General features: G+C 40.2%; 1 protein-coding gene across 1 annotated transcript in view; it reads right to left on the reverse strand.

Moving 5' to 3' along the window:
* PIWIL2 (piwi like RNA-mediated gene silencing 2) overlaps positions 1 to 21,694 on the reverse strand; it is a gene marked incomplete at its 3' end in the record, with an annotated part of 59,344 nt that overhangs the window by 18,103 nt on the left and 19,547 nt on the right. The window contains exons 10-19 of the mRNA XM_081091140.1: positions 20,818 to 21,006; positions 20,147 to 20,231; positions 19,387 to 19,476; positions 15,683 to 15,823; positions 14,302 to 14,415; positions 12,919 to 13,107; positions 9,872 to 9,973; positions 8,902 to 9,018; positions 8,047 to 8,135; positions 7,056 to 7,161 (exon numbers count right to left, since the gene is read on the reverse strand). Coding sequence (XP_080947266.1) covers positions 7,056 to 7,161; positions 8,047 to 8,135; positions 8,902 to 9,018; positions 9,872 to 9,973; positions 12,919 to 13,107; positions 14,302 to 14,415; positions 15,683 to 15,823; positions 19,387 to 19,476; positions 20,147 to 20,231; positions 20,818 to 21,006 — 1,222 coding nt within the window. The remainder of the gene's footprint in view (positions 1 to 7,055; positions 7,162 to 8,046; positions 8,136 to 8,901; positions 9,019 to 9,871; positions 9,974 to 12,918; positions 13,108 to 14,301; positions 14,416 to 15,682; positions 15,824 to 19,386; positions 19,477 to 20,146; positions 20,232 to 20,817; positions 21,007 to 21,694) is intronic.

Consider the following 21,694-nt stretch of genomic DNA (forward strand, 5'->3'; position numbering starts at 1 on the left):
TTTTGCATCTAAAAAGTCATCACCACACAAGGTTACCTAGATCTCCTCCTATGTCATCGTCTAGAAGTTTTATAGTTTTTCATCTTAAATATGTTTGTAATACATTTTGAGTTAATGTTTTGTGAAAGGTATAAGTTCAGTGTATAGATTCTCTCTTCTCTCTCCCTCTCTTTTGGTATGGGGCTGGACAGTTGTTCCAGAACCATTTGCTGAAAAGGCTACCTTTTTTCCATTACAGTGACTATGCTCTTTTATTAGTCACTGGCCTCTTATTTGTACAGGTCTATTTCTGAGTGCTCTAGTCTGTTACACTAACATATCTATTCTTTTGTCAATACCACACCATCTAGATTATAATAGCTTTACAGAAACTATTTAAATTGAGTAATGTCAGACCCCTGACTTTGTTCTTCTTCAGTACTGTGTCTTTTACCTTTGCATTTAATTTAAACGTTAGTTTGTAGAAATCAACAAAATAACTTGCTGAAATTATGATTGGGATTACACTGACTCTATAGATCCAGCTGGGAAGAACTGACATTTCAAAGATATTGAGTCTTCCTATCAATGAACATGGGATCTCTCTCCATTTATTTAGATATTTTTGAATGGAAAAACAAACAAACAAGTTTTATAGTTTCCCATGTAAACTTAGATTTATACTTAAATATTTCAAATTTTGGTGCTAATATAAATGGTACTGACTTTAATTTCAAACTGAAATTGTTTATTGCTAGTATACAAAAAAGGAATTGACTTTTGTACGTTAACTTTTGGCAACCTTGTAATTCTTGATTATTTAGTTCCAGTAGTTTTGTTGATTCCTTGATATTTTCTACTTAAACATTCTATCTATAAACAAAAACAGTTTTCTTTCTTCCTTCCCAATCTGTATACCTTTTGTTTCCTTTTTTAAAAATTTACTGATTTGAGAGAGAGAGGAAGACAAAGAAAGCGGGGAGAGAGAGACAGAGAGAAACACATTGATCACACTGATTTATTGTTCCACTTATTTATGCATTCATTGGTTGACTCTTATATGTGCCCTGACTCGGAATCAAACCTGCAACCTTGGTGTATCAGGACGATGCTCTAACCAACAACTACTTGGCCAGGGCTTCTCGTTTTTTTCTCTTTTAACATGTTTATTTTCTTTTAAGCTTTATTTTTATTATTTATACTATTACAGATGTCCCCATTTTCTCTTCCTTTGCCCACTTTCACCCAGCCCTCACCCCTCACTTCCCTCTGGTCAACACCACACTGTTGTCTCTATGGGTTATGCATGTATGTTCTTTGCCTAAACCTTTCACCTTCTTTCATGCATTTCCCCTTTCCCCTCCCCTCTGACAGCTGTCAGTCTGTTCCTTTCCTCTGATTCTATTTTGCACATCATTTTATTTTGTTCATTACATCCTTTTCTTGTCTTTTTGTATTACCTAGGACTTCTGGTATATTGAGTGTAGAAGCAGAGAGAAGGAAAATACTTGTCTTGCCCTGACCAGTTTGGCTCAGTGGATAGAGCGTCGGCCTGCGTACTCAAGGGTCCCGGATTTGATTCTGGTCAAGGGCATGTACACCTTGGTTGCGGGCACATACCCAGTGGGGAGTGTGCAGGAGGCAGCTGATTGATGTCTCTCTCTCATCGATGTTTCTGACTCTCTATCCCTCTCCCTTCCTCACTGTAAGAAATCAATAAAATATATTTTTTAAAAAATACTTGTCTTGTTCCCAATTCTTAATGGAGAAGCATGTAGTTTCTCACAGTTAAGTATAATGTTAGCTGTAGGGTTTTTGTAGATGTTCTGTATTAAGTTTATGAGGTTCACCCTCTATTACTAGTTTGCTAGGGTTTTTCTAAATCATGAATGGGAGTTGACTTTTGTTAAATGCTTTTTTGCATCTATTGATGTGATATTTTTCTCCTTTAGCCTGCTGATATGATAAACTACCTTGATTTTCAAATCAAATGTTAAATTAGCCTTGCATAACTGGAATTTAAGCCACTTCATTGTTGTATTGCTCTTTTCCAAGAGTTGCTGTAACAATGAACTGAGTGGCTTAGAACCACAGAAATTTATTATCTTAACAGTTCTGGGACATACAAGCAGGGTTTCAAGGAGTCAGCAGGGCCATGATTCCTCCAAGGCTCTAGGGAAAAAATACTCCCTAGCCTCCTATAGCTTCTCATGGTTTCTAATAATCCCTGCTGTCTTGGGGCTTGTACATACACCATTCCAATCTCTGCCTGCACCATCATAGCACCTTCTCTCCAGTGTGTCTGTGTCTCTGCTTCTTTACATGGCTTTCACCCTATGAGTCTGTGATCAAATTTCCCATTTCTTAAAAGAATATTAATCATTGGATTAGGACCCATCCCAACCCACCTACTTCATCTTAACTTGAACATCTGCAAAGGCCCTATTTCCAAAGAAGGTCACATTAACAGGTTCCAGGCAGACATGAATTTGGAGAGCCAGTATTCACTTCAGTACAGCCATGGTGTATAATTTTTCATGCATAGTTTTATTTGATTTGCCATTTTGTTGAGGATTTTTGCATATTTGTTCCTGAAAAATATTGGTCTCTAGTGAAATGCCTTTATCTGCTTTTGGTGATAAGTGGTATTTCTTTTCTTTTTTGTTAGTCCTCACTTGAGGATATTTATTCCAATGATTTTTAGAGAGTGAACAGGAGAGAGGGAGGGAGATGGGGGGAAGAGAGAAAGAGAGAGAGAGAGAGAGAGAGAGAGAGAGAGAGAGAGAGAGAGAGAAAGAAATATGGATGTGAGAGAGACACTTCTATTGGTTACCTCCCGCACGCTCCCTGACTTCTCATTGACCGGGCAGGGGAATGAAGCTGCAACCCAGGTACATGCCCTTGACTGGAATTGAACCCCTGACCCTTGCAGGGGGGTGGGGAGTGGGAGGGGAAGGAAGTGGGCAGTGATGCTCTAACCAATGAAACCAGAGCAAGTGATATTTTATTTTAATTTTCATTTCCATAACAATTGATATTAAGCTCTTTTCTGTGCTTCTTGTCTATTGTGTATGCTCTTTGGAGAAATGTCTATTCAAATGTTTGCCTAATTTATTTATTTATTTTTATATTTTTATTGATTTCAGAGAGGGAGGGAGGGGGAGAGAGAGATAGAAACTTCAATGATGAGAGAGAATCATTGATTGGCTGCCTCCTGCATGCCCCCCACTGGGAATTGAGCCTGCAACCTGGGCATGTGCCCTGATCATGGAATCAAAATGTGACCTCCTGGTTCATAGGTCAATGCTCAACCACTGAGCCATGCTGGCCAGGCTGTTTGCCAATTTAAAAATGGGTTGTTACTTTCTTTGAAGTAGTTTTTACACCCTGCAGCTTCACTACTATGTTAATGTGAAAACAATCTACCAGTCCCTAGAGGGGGCAGAACAAGTTCAAGGCATTTAAAGAAATATTTGTGTAGTCATTAGCTGAATAAGGTTAAGCACAGGGAGATTTCAGTGGCTATGCACAGTTCAGACTACAGAGATCACAGAATCAGGCCAAGAAACTCAACAAACAAGTAAGACTCAACAATCCTTGGGAGCAGAGATATAATTTACAGAGTTGCCACATTATACTAAAAATGTCCAGTTTCCAATAAAAATTTTTGAGGCACGCCAACAAAGTATAGTCCATACACATGAAAAAAAAAAATTGTCCCCAATATTAGTTTTACTAGACAAGTACTCTAAACCAACTATTTTATTTAATGTATTTATTTATTTTATTTTTGCTAATCCTTTCTTTATTCCCTCCATGAGTGTGTACTCACACTCAACATGAGTGGGGTCAAGGAAAGTCTTGTTAGATATTTTCCCCTTCTCTATGGATTCTAGAGAAGGGGATGGGGTGAGAAGAATGCAGATATAACAATAACTTTTCTAGTCCTTTGAAAATGTCTTTCACTAGCTAAACCAACCAGAAGCCAGGCAAGAAAGCCAACGATATAATCAGTATGGACCAACCTTCCAGTCACAGAGCAGGGTGAGAAGAGGTTAAGAGGAGATCTAGAAGAGCAAATAGAAAAAATTCCATAGTTTCTCTCCAAAACAAAAATCACTGACTATGTTCTAAAGGTTAAGAAAAAAGAAAAAAAAAAGTTTAAGAAATTCAAGAATAATGATCAGAGAAAAGTATGAGGCAGAATAGCAAAAAGCTAGGAATATTCCATGGCAAGCGAAATGGGGAAACTGAGATAGCCGAACAAACTGGAGGAACAATTTAGTCAGATCCAGGTCACTAGGGTGGAAAGCCCCAGGTGCCTACCAACAGACCAAACTGGATCCAGATCTTGCCCCCAGATGGCCTTTCCTCCCCTGGCAAAAAAAAAAAAAAAAAAAAAGACACATAAAAAAACAAAAAACTGGCAAAACCACGATACTTTTTGTTGTTTTTCTCCACATGAGTATAACACTCTCTCCTACCTGATGCAGTGGTTCTTGGATCAGGACTACAACTGCAGGTGTCAGAAGCTGGGCATGTACTCATTTGCTAGAGCTGCTGTAATGAAGTACCACTAACTGGGTGGCTTAAACAAAGAAATGTACCATCACCTAGGCCTGGAGGTTAGAAGTCCAAACTCAAGGCGTTGGTAGGGTTGGTTCCTTCTGAAGCTTGTGAGAGTCTTTTCAGACTCCCTCCTAGCTCCTGGTTACCGCAGGTGTTCCTTAGCTTGTAGACTGTGATCTCACTGTGCCTTACATTGTCTTTATTCTATGTGTGTTTGTCTCTGTGTCAAAATCTCTCTTCATAAGAACATAGTCATATGGATTAGGGCCCTCTCTAATGACCTCATCTTAATTGGATCATCTGTAAAGACCCTAATTCCAAATAAGGTTACATTCACTGGTAGGACTTCAACATCTTTTGGGGTGGGGGCACAATTCAACCCACAACAATCTCTAAACTGGAAACTATCTATACTAATAAAAGGGTAATATGCTAATTAGACTGGACATCTTCCAGACATCCTTCCGGACAAATCCATGGTGGCAGGGGCAAGGCAGAGGCAGTTAGGGGAAACCAGGCTGGCAAGGGAGGGCAGTTAGGGGCAATTGGGCCGGCAGGGGAGGGCAGTTAGGGGCGACCGGGCCGGCAGGCAGAGGAGGTTAGGAGCGATCAGGCAGGCAGGGGAAAAGTTAGGGGTGATCAGGCCAGCAGGGGAGCAGTTAGGGACGATCAGGTAGGGAAGCAGAGGCAGTTAGGGGTGATCAGGCAGGCAGGCAGAGAGGTCAGGAGTGATCAGGAGGGCAGGCAGAGGTGGTTAGGGGCAATCAGGCAGGCAGGGGAGCAGTTAGGGGCGATCAGGCCAGCAGGAGAGCAGTTAGGGGAGATCAAGCAAGCAGGCAGAGAGGTTAGGGACAATTAGGCAAGCAGGTGAGCAGTTAGGAGCGAGCGAGCGGTCCTGGACTGCGAGAGGGATGTCCGACTGCTGTTTTAGGCCCGATCCCACAGTTGGACATCCCCTAAGGGGTCCTGGATTGGAGAGGGTGCAGGCCAGGTAAGGGACCCCCCCCCCTCCTCGCTCCGTGCATGAATTTCGTGCACTGAGCCTCTAGTATTTTAAAATATCTATGTTAGAGTTCCTAAGGGCCTGATGGTGTTTTCACCTTCTCTGGCAAAACTGAGGTTTGCTGGGTCTCCAAATGTTAGTAATATTCAGAATGAAACTACTCAACAAATAGAATGCAGTGGAACTGATACTGCATGACTTTCCAGGTTGAGGTATAAAAGGTGACATGACTTGCACCTGTTCTTTCAGTTTCTTGGAACACTCATGGCTTGAACCCAGATATTCGGCTAAGTAAGTCCAAATTAGCAGATGTGGAAAGACCACAGGAGGAGGCCCACATGAAGAGGGACTGGAGCCCACTAGGCCCTGTCCAACTGCCTGACCATGAATGCCATAAATGCTCACTGCATGTCACTAAGTTTTACAGTAATTTGTAACATAGCCATCAATAACCAAACAGTGCTCAAGTAATTTACAACCCAGAGGGAAAGTTACATAAGGATCCAAGTAATTAATATAAGGCAGGATGTGCTAATTACTACACAGAACATAAACTAAAGGCCTTGGGAGAGAAACATATAAAGATATAAGTCTAGCTAAGGGCTGGAGCAGTTGGGGGCAAAGGGAAAGGCAGAACAGAAGTAACTTTCAAGCATGGGCCTACAAGACAGACAGAACTTTGAAGGAAAAGCAATCACAACAAGAAAAAGCAAAGTGTGGTAGAACCTGGTGGCAAAGTGACATATCACATGGACCTCCTTAGAGACAAAAATTCAACTGATTTTCTACATAACCTCCAATCAATCCTAAAACAGTATCAAACTATTTGAGGGACACCATAAGAAATGTTACTCTAAAAAAAACCAAGGTAGAGTTCTAGAGACTGACTTCAATCACATGAAAATTTTAAATTTCTTGCTGGTTAATCTTCATGCAAAGGGCTAACTCTGACCTTAGCAAATGAAAGTTACTTTATCAATGCTTCCTTTGATGTATTGGCCAAGGAAAAACCCAGTATTTTGCTTGTTCATTTCCCAGACCCTTTATCAGCTTAATGATAGCAATTCTCCATGGTTAGCATTCCTTTGAGTTCTAGGGGTGATTTAGAGGGAGGCATTTGTCTTGAACCAAAATGAAAAGAGCCAGCAGCGCCTAATGACAGCCATAAAGCTGAGTAAAGTCATATACTACTTTATTGCTGATATTTACTCTGTTTCCCTGATAAGGGCATGAAGTCGATGTCTATAGGCTTCGGGCTGACAACCTGGGAAATAATCATTACTTACCAAACCAATTCAGAGATTTAGCTCTTTAAGCTGCTGTGTACAAGCAGCAGCCTGAAGGCAGTCCTGTTAAACTACCTGTTCAGCATGACTAACTCTTCAGTCTGTTCAAGAGACTCACCTTCAATGTGGGATTCCCTTCTAAGTCAGACTTCCTCTTAAAATGCTCAGGTAGGCAGTCCTTCAAAATCCCAAAACTTTAGAACTGACATTCTCCTCACCTCATAAAACTTTTTTAAGGAGCCCACGAGGCACAGCTTCAGGCTATCCACAATCTCTTGATGAGGCATCTGGAATACTACTCGTGAATACCATTTTGTGAGGGTGCTAGGATGGAGGCAGTAAGAAAGAAAAAGAGAAGAGGATAAACACACTCACAGAGGAAGGCCCACAGGCTGAATGTTAGCCCACACAGGCTTCAACGCACCAATCCAACACCAAGTAGTAAATGCATTTATGTTACATGTAAAAACACAAAGTGATGTGGGGAAAAATATAGATATAATTGTGAATATTTGCTACAAAACTGCTGCCAGTTGAAAAAGTGGGACAACATAGATACCCATCAACTGAGGACTAGTTAAGTAAATAGTGCTGTGGCATACAATAAACTCCATACAACAGTTAAAGAGAACTTACTTTTATTGATGGGACACTGTCCAAGATACACAGTTTAAGTACAAATATCAAGCTGAGGAAGAGTACACATAGTATTACGCCATTTGTATATACATATATACAGCACCTATGTGTGTGTGTTAGTATGTGCATAGAAGAGAATATGAAAGTATATATACATCAAACCTTAGGTAATGGTTGAAAGAAGATGAACCATGAAAAACTCACTTTCTAAATTTCTACAGATATTTGCACAACCATGCCTTATTTTTACAATAAAAAATAAATAAATAAAAACTCCCCTCATTTCTGGAGTTAAAAGATAATCTCCGATAAGACACAGTCCTCATTCTGAAGGAGATGCTGTAGCCAGGAAACAAACTTACACATATGACAAGTTTGGTAATAGACTGTGTAAACTAATTTCACAGGAAGATAGAGGAGGAAGGACTTGACTGTACTTTTATGTATTAGGTAAAAGACAATATACTTTACTATAATATAAAATACTAAAAAAACATTTGCTGTATTTATAATAAGATTAGGTATCAAAATGATGTAACCAAACGAAATGGCACGATGAAGAGTACTTACAGGTTGATGCTTGCCACGAAGCCAACCACGGAGCGCATTCCTTTGCCGGGATCATGGTAAACATCCATCCCGACTACCATTAACTGTTTCTGTGTTAGAAAACAAAAAACTAATCAAAAAACCCCAAGTGATCCATTCAACCCATATTTAATTATTATTTGAACCTTAAAGCAACATATGAAAATAAATTCTGGGAAATGAAGAGAAAGACCAGGAATCAGCAAATGTTTTCTGTAAACAGCTAAAGAGTGAATGAATGTCTTAGGCTTTGTGAGCCACATGGTCTCTGAAGGAACTATTTAATTCTGCCATCACAGCATGACAGAAGTCACAGATAATACGTAAAGAAATATGATATGTTCCAATAACAGTTTATTTAAGGATGCTGACAACTGAACCTCACATAATTTTATTTTTTAATCCTCACCCAAGGATATTTTTCCATTGATTTTTAGAGAGAGGGAAAGACAGGGAGAAATATCAATGTGAGAGAAACACATCGATTGCTTGCCACCTGCACGAGCCCTAATCAGGGCCCAGGCAAGGGAGGAGCCTGCAACCAATGTACGTGCCCTTGACCGGAATCAAACCCGACCCTTTGGTCTGCAGGCCGATACTCTATCCACTGAGCCAAATCGGCTAGGGAAAACTTCACATAATTTTCATGTGTCAGAAAATATTAGCCTTATTTTTGTTTCACCATTAAAAATTGCAAAAACCATTCTTAGCTCAAGGGCTATACAAAAACAGGCAATGAACCATTTAGACCACTAAGCACTGAAAGTAGGGCTAACTCTATGAGAAAAATAGCTAGGCAGGTTGAACTGAATGAAGACATATAACAGCATCACTCACCAGAGGAATATCTACTCCCCAGAGCTCACCACCCAATTTACAGTTAATCTGCAGTAAAATTTTCTGGGCCACACTCCGAAGCTTGGTGGGCTGACCAATGGTTCGGACATTGATGACCTACAAAAAAGGGTCCAGAAAAAGTATGGGGAAAGAGAACACTATCAACCTCTCAGAAAATGTAAATAATTCAAAGTCTATACTACATTTGTTTTAAAAAACCTCAGTTAGCAGTTAAAACACTTTGTATTAATAGTTCTAATTTTAGAGTTTCTTGGCAGGTGCACGCTGGCGCGCGCACGCGCACACACACACACACACCCACACCTTTCAAAAGATCTCATGCAGAGTAAAATTTTTTTTCAACCCATATTTAATTATTATTTGAAACTTAAAGCAACATATGAAAATAAATCCATGGGAGAACAGCTTTTCCCTCTTTTTAAAAAAATCCTCACTCAAGGATATGTTTTACTGATTTTAGAGAGGGGGGAGGGGCAGAGAGAGAGAGAAATATCGATGTATGAGAGAGACACTGATTGGTTGCCTCCCATATGTGCCCCCATTGGGGATGGAACCCACAACCTAGGTATGTGCCCTGACTGGGAATTGAACTGACCACCTTTCAGTGCATGGAACAGTGCATCAACCCATTGAACCACACTGGCCAAGGCAGCCTTCCCCTCTTTGAGTGAAGCCTGTACTCTCAGAACCCAATCATGTGAAACCACCTAGAGACTCACACTCGACACAAGCAAAAGCACTCATTGGGAATATGAAAGCAACATTTATGAAGAGCATCTGCTGTTCTCCAGGTTACTCTAATGAAGGGCAGGCTTTGTAGGAGGGCATTCACATGCTACCTTCTAATAGTTACTTTAAGTCTTTTTGTACACACATGTATGTATCCCTTTTGTCCAAGCCTCCAGGGAAGCTTGTTTCCATCTCTGCCTCCCGCCCAGCTCCTACTCACCTGCGAAGGCACTGGAGCTTGCACACAGCACAGCTTTTTAATGGCCCCATAGAGATCATCACGTGTGCCCATGATGATGCACACAACCATCTGTATCTTCCCCTTGAGAAGATAAAGTATATGTAAGTTTGGCTTGGGAACTTTGACAAGGCTCCAGTCAGAGGCAGTTTGAGAGTCTGCAAAGCCAAGGCACCTTTAAGGTAGAGAGGAGACTGAAACAAAGATGGTGGACATTCTACCACAGAAATGGGTCCTTGAACCCGAATGTTGGGTCCAGGGGTTCTTTGCATAAACACGTAATATGTTACCAAAAATTATCAAGCCGAAACCGGTTTGGCTCAGTGGATAGAGCGTTGGCCTGCGGACTCAAAGGTCCCAGGTTCGATTCCGGTCAGGGGCATGTACCTGGGTTGTGGGCACATCCCCAGTGGGAGATGTGCAGGAGGCAGCTGATCGATGTTTCTCTCTCATCGATGTTTCTAACTATCTCTCTCTCTTCCTCTCTGTAAAAAATCAATAAAAATATAAAAAAAAATTATCAAAAGCTGATTCCCTCATTTATTTATTAGGAGACTTAAGATGCCTAGAAAAGGACCAGACTTGAATATATGCAAGGGTTACTTATAATTTGCTATTTTCAATTCTCTGTAATATTTTTACCACTTTCTTTAGTAAACTAAGCACTTTACTAGTATTACATTCATACCACAGAGCTTTAACTGAGGACACATGGAATGCAATACCACAAGAAACAATTCAGGGCCAAATGCAGATGGAAATGAAGCTACTGCCAAACCCCTAAGTAGCACTCACTTGGGCGCGTGCTCTCTCTCTCTCTCTCTGGTTAGAAGAGAGAATGATTTTGCCAGCAGCACATCTCATAACAGCACCCTCTATCCCTCACTGCTTTAGAGATCCAGTATTAAAAACAGAGGATCTTTTGCCCAGATGGCGTGGCTCAGTGGTTGAGCATGGGCATATGAACCAGAAGGTCTTGGTTCAATTCCCAGTCAGGGCATATGCCCTGATTGCAGGCTCGATCTCCAGTATGGGGTATGCAAGAGGCAACCAATAGATGATTATCTCTCATCATTGATGTTTCTATCTCTTTCCCCTCTTGCTTTCTCTCTCAAATCAATAAAAGTATATTTCAAAAAACGCAGAGGATCTTTCAAAGTCTGAATAAAGAAAAGTAGCACTCCAGTGAAATAAATTTGCCAATCCTTTATAGCAGAAATGGCTATAAATGGTGAATCAATACTACTCTATTCCAAATCAAGATTCGTGTTAGATTAAGACTTCTCGCCCTAACTGGTTTGGCTCAGTGGATAGAGCATCAGCCTGCGGACTGAAGGGCCCCAGGTTCGATTCCAGTCAAGGACATGTACCTTGGCTGCGGTCACATCCCCAGTGGGGGGTGTGCAAGAGGCGGCTGATCAATGTTTCTCTCTCATCGATGTTTCTAACTCTCTATCCCTCTCCCTTCCTCTCTGTAAAAAAATCAATAAAATATATATTTAAAAAAAAAAAAAAAAGACTTCTCAGAGGACGTTCTAGCCACACATCACATCAAAGAACTTCCAAAGTCATGCAGAACACAGGCTGCACATAGGGAGACTTTGGGCTGAATCTAGCCAATAGATGTAGTTTTTCAGTCCTTATAATGATTTGTAAGTTTTCATGTTATTAACATTTAAACATAGGGAGATGCACACATATGCAAATCTAGATTTTTGGCTTCTACTGAAAACAAATTAAAGATCAATTTGACAATGCTGGGCTTTTTTTTATCTGCAGTTATGGGGTTTACTCTTTTTGGTTCATTACAGTCCCCTCCTGGCCCACTCCACTCATCTGTGTTACTCATCTGGTTCCAGTAGACATCTGAGTTTGTGACCTCTAACAAAGAGAATAATAAAACAATGCCATAAAGATTACAGAGAGACAGTGAGACCAATATGAGTTAAATCGGGTAAACACTATGAATGAAACGCAGATTCATGCTGCATGAAAGCTGTTGGCAATACACAGGAAGAGAACACGAGAAGTTGTGAAATGAGGGAGTTGACGTACTAAACTAGGGTGGGTTTTTTTTTTGTTTTGTTTTTGTTTTTTTTTTTAAAGCAGAGCAGACTTTATCAACCACCAGGCCTGGGGGGAGGGAGGCCACAGCAGAGTACATAGGCATGGAAAGTCAGGAGGAAATGAATATAATTCTAGTATTAATCCCACAAGAACCGATCTTCAAGGACTAATTACTGCCAAAATCTTTCCTCTGCTTTTGTTTCCTCCTTGATATTCTTCCTGTTTTATGTACATACAGATAAGAACTGCAGGCCTGAACTACTGAGATGGGAGGACTATGACCTGCTCAGCTCTAGTGATCCTGATCCACTATCAGCATGGAGCTAATGGGCCATCTGCCAAGTTCATCACCAGAGCAATTTGGCTCTAGAGCCAGACCAGACTGGAACAGCTCAGTATTGAATCGTGCAAGATGGCACCTGGGCCAAGAAGTTGCTTTCTGAGCACGACATGTTCTATATAGATAATGAACTAAAGTTAAGTCAGCTACTCTGAGTCAATTATGTGATGAACAGAACACTAGAGTGAGTGAGAGTGCCAACATAAAATAAGAAAAGCAAAATTAACTGAAGGACATAAAAGCTATTTTCTCTTCTTTCTTTTTTTACTGATTTTCTTTTTCTCTCTTTTTTTTTTTTTTAGAAAGAAAAGGAGAGGGAGAGAAACATAGATGTGAAAGCAAAACATGGATCAGCTGCCTCCTGCGTGCCCCCTACCAGGGGTCAAACCTGCACTCGAACCAGCAACCTTTTGGTGCACGGGACAACATCCGACCAACTGAGCCACACCAGTCAGGGCAAGACTATTTTCTTAGTTCAGTATTTCATGTGCAGATAAATAAGACACAGGTTTCTGAACAGCATCAACAGCTAATTGATAACCCAGGTTATTTAAAATCAAGTATTCAAAGTGTTTTAGAACATTCATCCTATAAATCTACTCAAATTAAATTAATTTATTACCTCAGCTCTCAACATGGATTGAATGGTTCTGACATAGGTCTCTATTCGATCGTCCTTTAGTTCAACCCAGGCAGGAGGGCTCATGCGCATGCCAATGGGGCCAGCTACCTTCTCTAACATGTTAACCAGTTCTTGGGCCTGGTCCATTGCTCTCTTTGGGTAAAAGAGTGCCCAGAAATGCATGGGGACCTAGGAAGAACCACAAGCTATTTTTAGTACTTCCCATAACTTGAACACTCCAGACTCATATCTCGAAAATGTTATTAGAAAATAAATTGCTTTTTACTCTCTCAGCTTGAGTCCTGCCTTACCTACTTCCTATTACAGATGTGTGTGATAAGTAAATTGGGGCACAGAATACTATAATATACAGCAATGAGAATTGTAGCTCTACAATCATACCTAATAATAGGGTAAAACTCACTAATACAAGGTTGAAGAAATAAAGCTGGACATACAAGAATGTTTACTGTATGATTTCAAACAGCTGAAACAAATCTATGTTGTGAGAAGCCAGGGTAGTGGCTATTCTTGGAGTGTGTAAGGTGAGAGGTGGATAGTAACTAGGAGCATGGATGGGTGCTTCAGGGCACTGGTAAAGTTATGTTTCTTAACCCTTGGTGTGGATCATTCAGGTCTATTTAATTTGTGAAAATTCATCAGCTATACACTTGAAAGTGTAGTTTTTTCTTTAAATATATTATATTTCAATGAAAAGTTTTAGAAACAGATGTGTACTTTTTGTGTGGCTATAAAGACCAAGTTAGCGGAAACATTTCAAAATAATTATATACCATTTTGTTCTTTGGTTATCTTAGTAGGAAATTTTTAATTTTGCTTGTTTCACGAATGAAAACCCCTTCCAGGAACCCCCAGGGAAAAAGAGGGGGAGGGAAGAAAGGAAGAGTGAGTGGTAGGCTGGCGCTATATGCAATTTATTTTCTTTTCCTAAATCCATGATAAAACAAAGGGCTTACCTCTAACAACTCATCTAACAAAATAGCTTACTCTCTTTGAAGGACTCTGTTTAGTAGATAATTAAGAATGAGAATTCAGCTGAAACTTTCTCTCAAAAAGAGGACACTAGACCAGCCGTGGGCAAACTATGGCCCGCGGGCCGGATCGGCTGTTCTATCCGGCCCGTGGAGCTGAAAGAGCGGAGGGTTCTCTTGCTCTCCCCTCTGCTCCTTCACCAGCAGCAGTGTTAACATGGCAACGTCGGGAAACACGGCCGCAGCTCCTTCTTCTGAGTCCAGTTTAAGAACCCACTGTGGCCCTCGAGTCAAAAAGTTTGCCCACCCCTGCACTAGACCATTCCTCCTTCCTAATTTCCACCATTTTAGGAATACTGGTCTTCTCTTTACCACCCTGAAAATCACTCACAGTCAAGATGGGAAGGTCTCTGGTTATTTCCTTAATCCAGTTTACTTCCTGAGATGTGATAAATGAAGTATTTCTTAAGTTAATTCTTTCCATTGGCAGAACACGTCCTTCAATCTAAACAGAAAAGAAAGTACCTATGACATAAGCCATCTGCAAACACTATTTAGGAAAACACTAACATTATTCTCTCTGGGGTCTGGTCAGCTCCACAACATAAACTTGCCCGTTACAACTTCTGGAAATGGCAGAAAAATGAAACTGCTAGCAGTGGGGGTCCATGTCAATAAAAACCCTGGACATATGCAGGTAAAATTTTTACAGGCACTGCTCTTTAGTTATTGAAGCTTCCAACATGGTTTCCTAATAAAGGGATTAGAAAACATTATATTTTTAGAAGCAGAGAATGCATGTAAAACAACTATAATTTTAAAGTGAACAGGAGCATAATATTAAAATATATTTTAAGGGGAAAATTGAAAGTAGAAAATTAAAGGTAAAGCCCAGCCAGCATGGCTCAGTGGTTGAGTGACCTATGAACCAGAAGGTCACAGGTTCGAATCCCAGTCAGGGCACATGCCCAGGTTGCAGGCTTGATCCCTAGTGTGGGTCATGCAGGAGGCAGCCAATCAATGATTCTCTCTCATTATTGATGTTTCTATTTCTCTCTCCCTTTCTGAAATTAATAAAAATATATTTTAAAAAAAGAAAACTTAAAGGTAAAGTTTCTTAATAATGATGAACATAATCTACTATTCTACTTTATACAAAGAAAAAGCTGAAAGGAAAAGGCATAAACATAATGAAAGAACAAATTAAAGTGAAGAATAACAAATCAGTTTCACCTAAATAACCCTAAATAGAAAGATAATTAGGTTGATGATATATCAGTATGATGGACTATTTTGCAATCTTTAAAATCACTTTTTAACTACATGTAATATAATCCTGTTTTTGCAAAAAAATAAATAAATAAAGTGCAAGATACACACCATAGAAAACTGAATGAGTCCACACTCAGTAGTGATTATCTCTAGGGAAGTGTTTTTATGAGGGATTTTTACTTCGTATAACCTTTACTGTTTACTTTTTTTTTAAGAATGTATTTTATCTATGATTAAAAAAAATTAATTTTGAACACAATGAATAACAATACTACTATTAGCAAGAGTGTAAAGAACCAGACTCATCTTATGCTTATGAAAGTAATTTGGACTGGAAAACTGAAAATTAGATAAAATTTAAGTCAATATTCCTTTGCTACCTAACTGACTAGAAATTAACAGCAAGAACTCCAAAATAAAGATAAGATAGGAAGTTATCACTTAGTCTCACAAAGTTCTGAAATCCTTGTTTTCCTACCCTGTCACATCTTCTGGGTTACCTTATGTACATCATCCTGCAGATAGAGTCCCCAACGTGTTAGTTCATTACTGGCTGTCTCATTCTTTGAAATTCTCTGTATCAAGCATTTCAAAGCTTTATGGTGCTGTTTGGGGCTCAGGTTGATCTGCTGGGTCAAATCCTAAATAAAATTAAAATGGGTATAATTAGTTGTATTACTTTCTTCAATATGAGGTTAAATAAATCCCAATGAGTCTTAAATGTTTCCATAAGAAACCTCCTTCACATTGAAATCTGTAGAAATTTTCAAATATTTTTAAGGACCTTTTAATAAATACTCTCAGGAATGTCAATAAAATATAAGATTAAATATTTAAATCATAAAAGAACTTTAAATGTTATTGTTTCTTTCTCCCTCATGGCATCTAAGTCTTATCTCTTTTTCAAAGCTATGTTCTGAATTTAAGATTCCTAAAAGATTCTGAGAACCAAGATGGCGGCATAGGTTAACGCCGGAGTTTGCTGCCTTGAACAACTACTTCAAAAGTGAAACTAAAAAACGGAAGGGACATCATCCAGAACCACAGGAACGCTGGTTGAGTGGAAGTCCTACAACTAGGAGGAAAGAGAAACGCATACGGACACTCAGAGGAGGCGCAGTGCTGAAGTCAAATTCTGAGGTGCGGAGTGCGCGGAGCGGCCTGTCGGCGGAGGGCGCGGTTGGCGTTTTCAATCGGGAGGGAGTCGCAGACTCTGAGCTCCAGATACAGGCGAGTCTTTAGGGGCCCAGACTCAAACGGGAGAAGCGGGACTGTCTGGCTTTGGTCAGAGCGAGTGCAGCTTTCTCTCCGAGGTTTGCAGCCATTGCTGGGACTCAGAGAGGCAGAGCCCCTGGGGACAGGACTGAGAGCAGCCATAACTGCTCTCTCCGGCCCACCCTGTTGATCCTGTGCGACCCGCCCCGCCCAAGCCCTGCACAGAGGCATTTGCCGGATAGCCTCAGGCAAAGGCTAGATTAGCACCTCCCTAGAGGACAGAAGTTCTCTCACTGCAGACACAGCTGATTCTCACAGCCACTTGGCCTGGAGGTCAAACCCTCCCTGGTATTAGCTACAACAATCAAGGTTTAACTATAAGACTGCGAACAAAGACCACTAGGGGGTGCACCAAGGAAGCATAACAAAATGCGGAGACAAAGAAACAGGACAAAATTGTCAATGGAAGATATAGAGTTCAGAACCACACTTTTAAGGTCTCTCAAGAACTGTTTAGAAGCTGCCGATAAACTTAATGAGATCTACAAAAAAACTAATGAGACCCTCGATGTTATATTGGGGAACCAACTAGAAATTAAGCATACACGAACTGAAATAACGAATATTATACAGACTCCCGACAGCAGACCAGAGGAGCGCAAGAATCAAGTCAATGATTTGAAATGCGAGGAAGCAAAAAACACCCAACCGGAAAAGCAAAATGAAAAAAGAATCCAAAAATGCGAGGATAGAGTAAGGAGCCTCTGGGACAGCTTCAAGCGTACCAACATCAGAATTATAGGGGTGCCAGAAGATGAGAGAGACCAAGATATTGAAAACCTATTTGAAGAAATAATGACAGAAAACTTCCCCCACCTGGTGAAAGAAATGGACTTACAGGTCCAAGAAGCGCGGAGAACCCCAAACAAAAGGAATCCAAAGAGGACCACACCAAGACACATCATACTTAAAATGCCAAGAGCAAAAGATAAAGAGAGAATCTTAAAAACAGCAAGAGAAAGAAACTCAGTTACCTACAAGGGAATACCCAAACGGCTGTCAGCTGATTTCTCAACAGAAACTTTGCAGGCCAGAAGGGAGTGGCAAGAAATATTCAAAGTGATGAATACCAAGAACCTACAACCAAGATTACTTTATCCAGCAAAGCTATCATTCAGAATTGAAGGTCAGATAAAGAGCTTCACAGATAAGGAAAAGCTAAAGGAGTTCATCACCACCAAACCAGTATTATATGAAATGCTGAAAGGTATCCTTTAAGAAGAGGAAGAGGAAGAAAAAGGTAAAGATACAAATTATGAACAACAAATATGCATCTATCAACAAGTGAATCTAAGAATCAAGTGAATAAATAATCTGATGAACAGAATGAACTGTTGATTATAATAGAATCAGGGACATAGAAAGGGAATGGACTGACTATTCTTGGGGGGGAAAGGGGTGTGGGAGATGCGGGAAGAGACTGGACAAAAATCGTGCACCTATGGATGAGGACAGTGGGTGGGGAGTGAGGGCGGAGGGTGGGGCGGGAACTGGGAGGAGGGGAGTTATGGGGGGGAAAAAGAGGAACAAATGTAATAAAGATTTAATTAAAAATAAACAATATTTTTTTTATCTGAACAATAAAGATTTAATTAAAAAAAAAAAAGATTCCTAAAAGATTCTATGAAACAGGAGCAAAGGGGCTTGATTTTACCTATTTAACATTTGGGGGGAAATGCTCTGTGCCAGCCACGCAGCTCAACGTAACAAAATGAAAGACCAGCCCTTCAATGTCAACATTTTTTTTGTTGTTGTTAAGAGGTTAGTTCAGGGTAGTTGCTTTCTAAATATTTATTGTTGAATATCTAACAAATGTATATGAAGATTCTGAATCACATAAGTGAGTTCTTTCTTTATTCTTCTGAGACTAATAAATTATATAGCTGTTGTTCCCTGGGAGGCAGTCAGGGTCAGTAAGTCTATGGAACTATATAGATAGCTTTGTGATTATAAAGTCATTAGGTAATTGGGAGTTGTAAGGAAGGAACCTTGACCCACATATTAAAAGCACAAGTATCAGAAGGTAAACAAAAAAGAAACTCCTACGTGAATTTAAGCATCACTTCAGATACTTTATGACAGTGGTTCTCAATCTTCTGGACCTTTAAATACAGTTCCTCATGTTGTGACCCAACCATAAAATTATTTTTATTGCTACTTCATAACTGTAATGTTGCTACTGTTATGAATTGTAATGTAAATATCTGATATGCAGGATGGTCTTAGGCGACCCCTGTGAAAGGGTCGTTCGACCGCCAAAGGGGTCGCGACCCATAGGTTGAGAACCGCTGCTTTATGATGTTACTAAAAATAGATGTGGCATCTGAGAAAAACAAGGTCCCAGGATAAGACAGACATGGATTGGCAAAGGGAGGCAGCGGAGTATCTCAAGTGTGGGAAGCCCCAGGAGTCACAGAGTGTGGAGGTGAAGCACTCAGAGTCTGGACTCATCTTTGCTCCTATTTCCTATAGAAACTGAGCCTAACACTTCCAGGATACTCCCAGGCCCCACAAGATAAACTTCTGTCCTTTTACCTCATCCTCTGACTTGCTGACTTTTTCCTACATTATCTCCTCCATCCCTTCATATAAACTGAAGGTTTATAGAAATGCTTTAAAAAAATGTAGTGCTCCCAAAGAATCTCATTTATGATCAAATGACCAGTTTGTAGTCATCTATCTGTTTGGAAAGAGTGAATTATGTTTCCTTTTTACCTTATTTCTGGTCACTCTACTGTTCTGATAACCTTCAAAAGGAAGCTCTGATTGGCTTTTCCAGTGTGCGAGGAGGGAGATGGATGGATCATGTTTTACAGAGAGGAAAACTGAAGCTTGGAAGAATGAACCCGCCCAGGTAAAGATGCAAGCCTAGCACAGTTCTAGCTCAATCTGTCCTGAAAGGGTCCCACTCAAAGCGGGCCTTCCTCACCTTCATGGCCCTGAAGTCCTTCTTCATCCGCTCGGGGATCCCAGTCATGAAGGAAAGCTCAGGCAGCAGCAGGATCTCACCTTTCAGCAGCTGTGAGTAGAGGACGGAGAGGGAAAGTGAGGCAGGAAAAGAGGATCCTGTTCTCGGGCCTGTACAGGACATGCATTCTCAGTGCTGGTCCTGCAGGGCTCTCACTGGCAAACTGAAGAATATAAGACCCCAAAGGGCAGTGAAACACTATAAGTACTTTACCCTTTTACCTTCAGTCACAATACTCATAGCTGTTGTATTAGGTAAAGGGGAAAATATTGAAAGTGTCAAAAGGAGAGCAAGAACTAGAAAAAAAAAAATTTTGATCCTCTTGAGCTTCCAGACAAGCCAAGACAACACATTCTATCAAGCTGGTGCCTCCATCTTATCTTAGCCTGTCAACCTTCAGCACTCACACTTAAAACAGAAGAGTCAGGTGTCAAGGCATTTTGCTCTGGCCCCAGCCCTCTTAAAATGTCTAAAACTTTCCTAATGAATCCAGTGTTTTAATCTTCTTTTGCAACAAATTCTCCTGATTGCATAATCTAATTAGCTCATATGAATATTCAACTTCTCATGTAAATCTCAAATGCAAATCCTATGGAGGTGGCAAGAAGACACAGACAAAACTCTGCAACAGCTTTCCCCAAGCACACTGTAACCATTGCTACTTGGCTCCTAGGGCTGTGGAGAGGCCAAAAGCGGCTGCTGATGGACACCTCCCACTCACCATCCCTTGGTTATTCTGTCTCTCACTGGGCCTGTGGATCAACAGTGGCTGGTCCTCTTCCTTAATTGTAATCCCATAGTTTTTGCTACAGGACAAAAGCAGGAAAAAATTTCAGAAGCAGTATCACTACTCTTATAGTAACATAATCTGAGTCTCTTAAAACCAGGACTGAGGTACAAATTTGCCTAATACTCTTGTCAAGGGCCCATTGGAAACTCATCATAGCATATTTATATAACTGGAAAAAGCAGGTTCAAATTATTGTTGCAATTAAACAGAGGAGAAACAGGCTAATGGTCAAGGAAAGACTGTTTAAAACTGCATCAGGTTAAAGGACTTAGGCAACTAGAAAGGCAAAATGATAGTCGAATGATTATTGACTTGCATTTAATCTCTCCAAGCAGACTTTTAACCAAACCAGCAAAGGAAATACAATCCAAACCCATGAGATTAATTTATAAAGTAATTTCCAAAAGTACTTAAAGGAATGAAAACTGTAAGGGTTGCCTATTCAGGTCGAGTCCCACAAAGGAGTTAATTCATTCTTATGCGCATTACCAATATAATTATTTTAAAAGTGTCCCATTGTATGCCACTATGGAACTCAATGTCCTGCTACAGAATGGCAGACCATGTCCCCCACCCAACCACGCCCGGTCTATTCTCTCTACCTGTAGTATTCCAAGAACGTGATCTCCTTCCCATCAGACATTGTGAAGCTATCTTTTGGAGTCTTATTCCAATCGACATCATCAATCCGATAGGTACGGTTGTTGTATCGGGTTATGACAATATTGCCAACCAGAAGCTTGGTGCACTCATCCTGGAAGTTTTCTTTGTTCTGCTGATACATGGCATGCCTTTGGAAAGAAACAAAAGACGTTTGGATCACTTTTGTATACACAAAGCAATATGAAAGGGATTGGTGATACAAATAAGTACTTTAGAGGTACACTCACAGCTATATAGCACCAAAAGGCTCCAGTTGTCTCTTTAAAGAGATAGGAACTCAACTCTTTTCTTTTTAACATTACAAAAACAAACAAATAAAAACAATCAACAAAAAATAGCGAAAGGATAAAAATCAATTAAAAAACAGCAACTACAAATGAAGAAAATTCACTGTATTCTTAAAACAGGTGGGGAATGCCCAGCCTGCAGGCTGTTTAAGGCCCAAGAAGTCACTTGGTCAGGCCCTACTAAGGCATCAGGGGTGATTTAATTAAATATTTGACCAAATTCAGCAGGCTAACTGTTAAGTTGATAGTTTTGTATGGCCCGTGAATGATGTTATAAATATCCAAATGGCCCATGGCAAAAAAAAGGTTCCCCACCCCTGCCTTAAAATAAGATACTTAAGACATCAAAATAATCATTCTTATGTATCATCATTATTAGGGACAATAAAACATTTTTTAAACTGTATTTGTCCTTCTAGCTGAAGGAAGAAACTATAGTATCTGGTGAAGATGCTAAAGATGCAGAGATGAAAAGACTCACCATAAACAAATGTACCCTTGCGGTAATCTCTCTAACGGTGCTGTAGGC

Source organism: Myotis nattereri, assembly GCF_964212035.1.
Source record: "Myotis nattereri genome assembly, chromosome: 5".
In the NCBI taxonomy this organism is placed as follows: domain Eukaryota; kingdom Metazoa; phylum Chordata; class Mammalia; order Chiroptera; family Vespertilionidae; genus Myotis; species Myotis nattereri.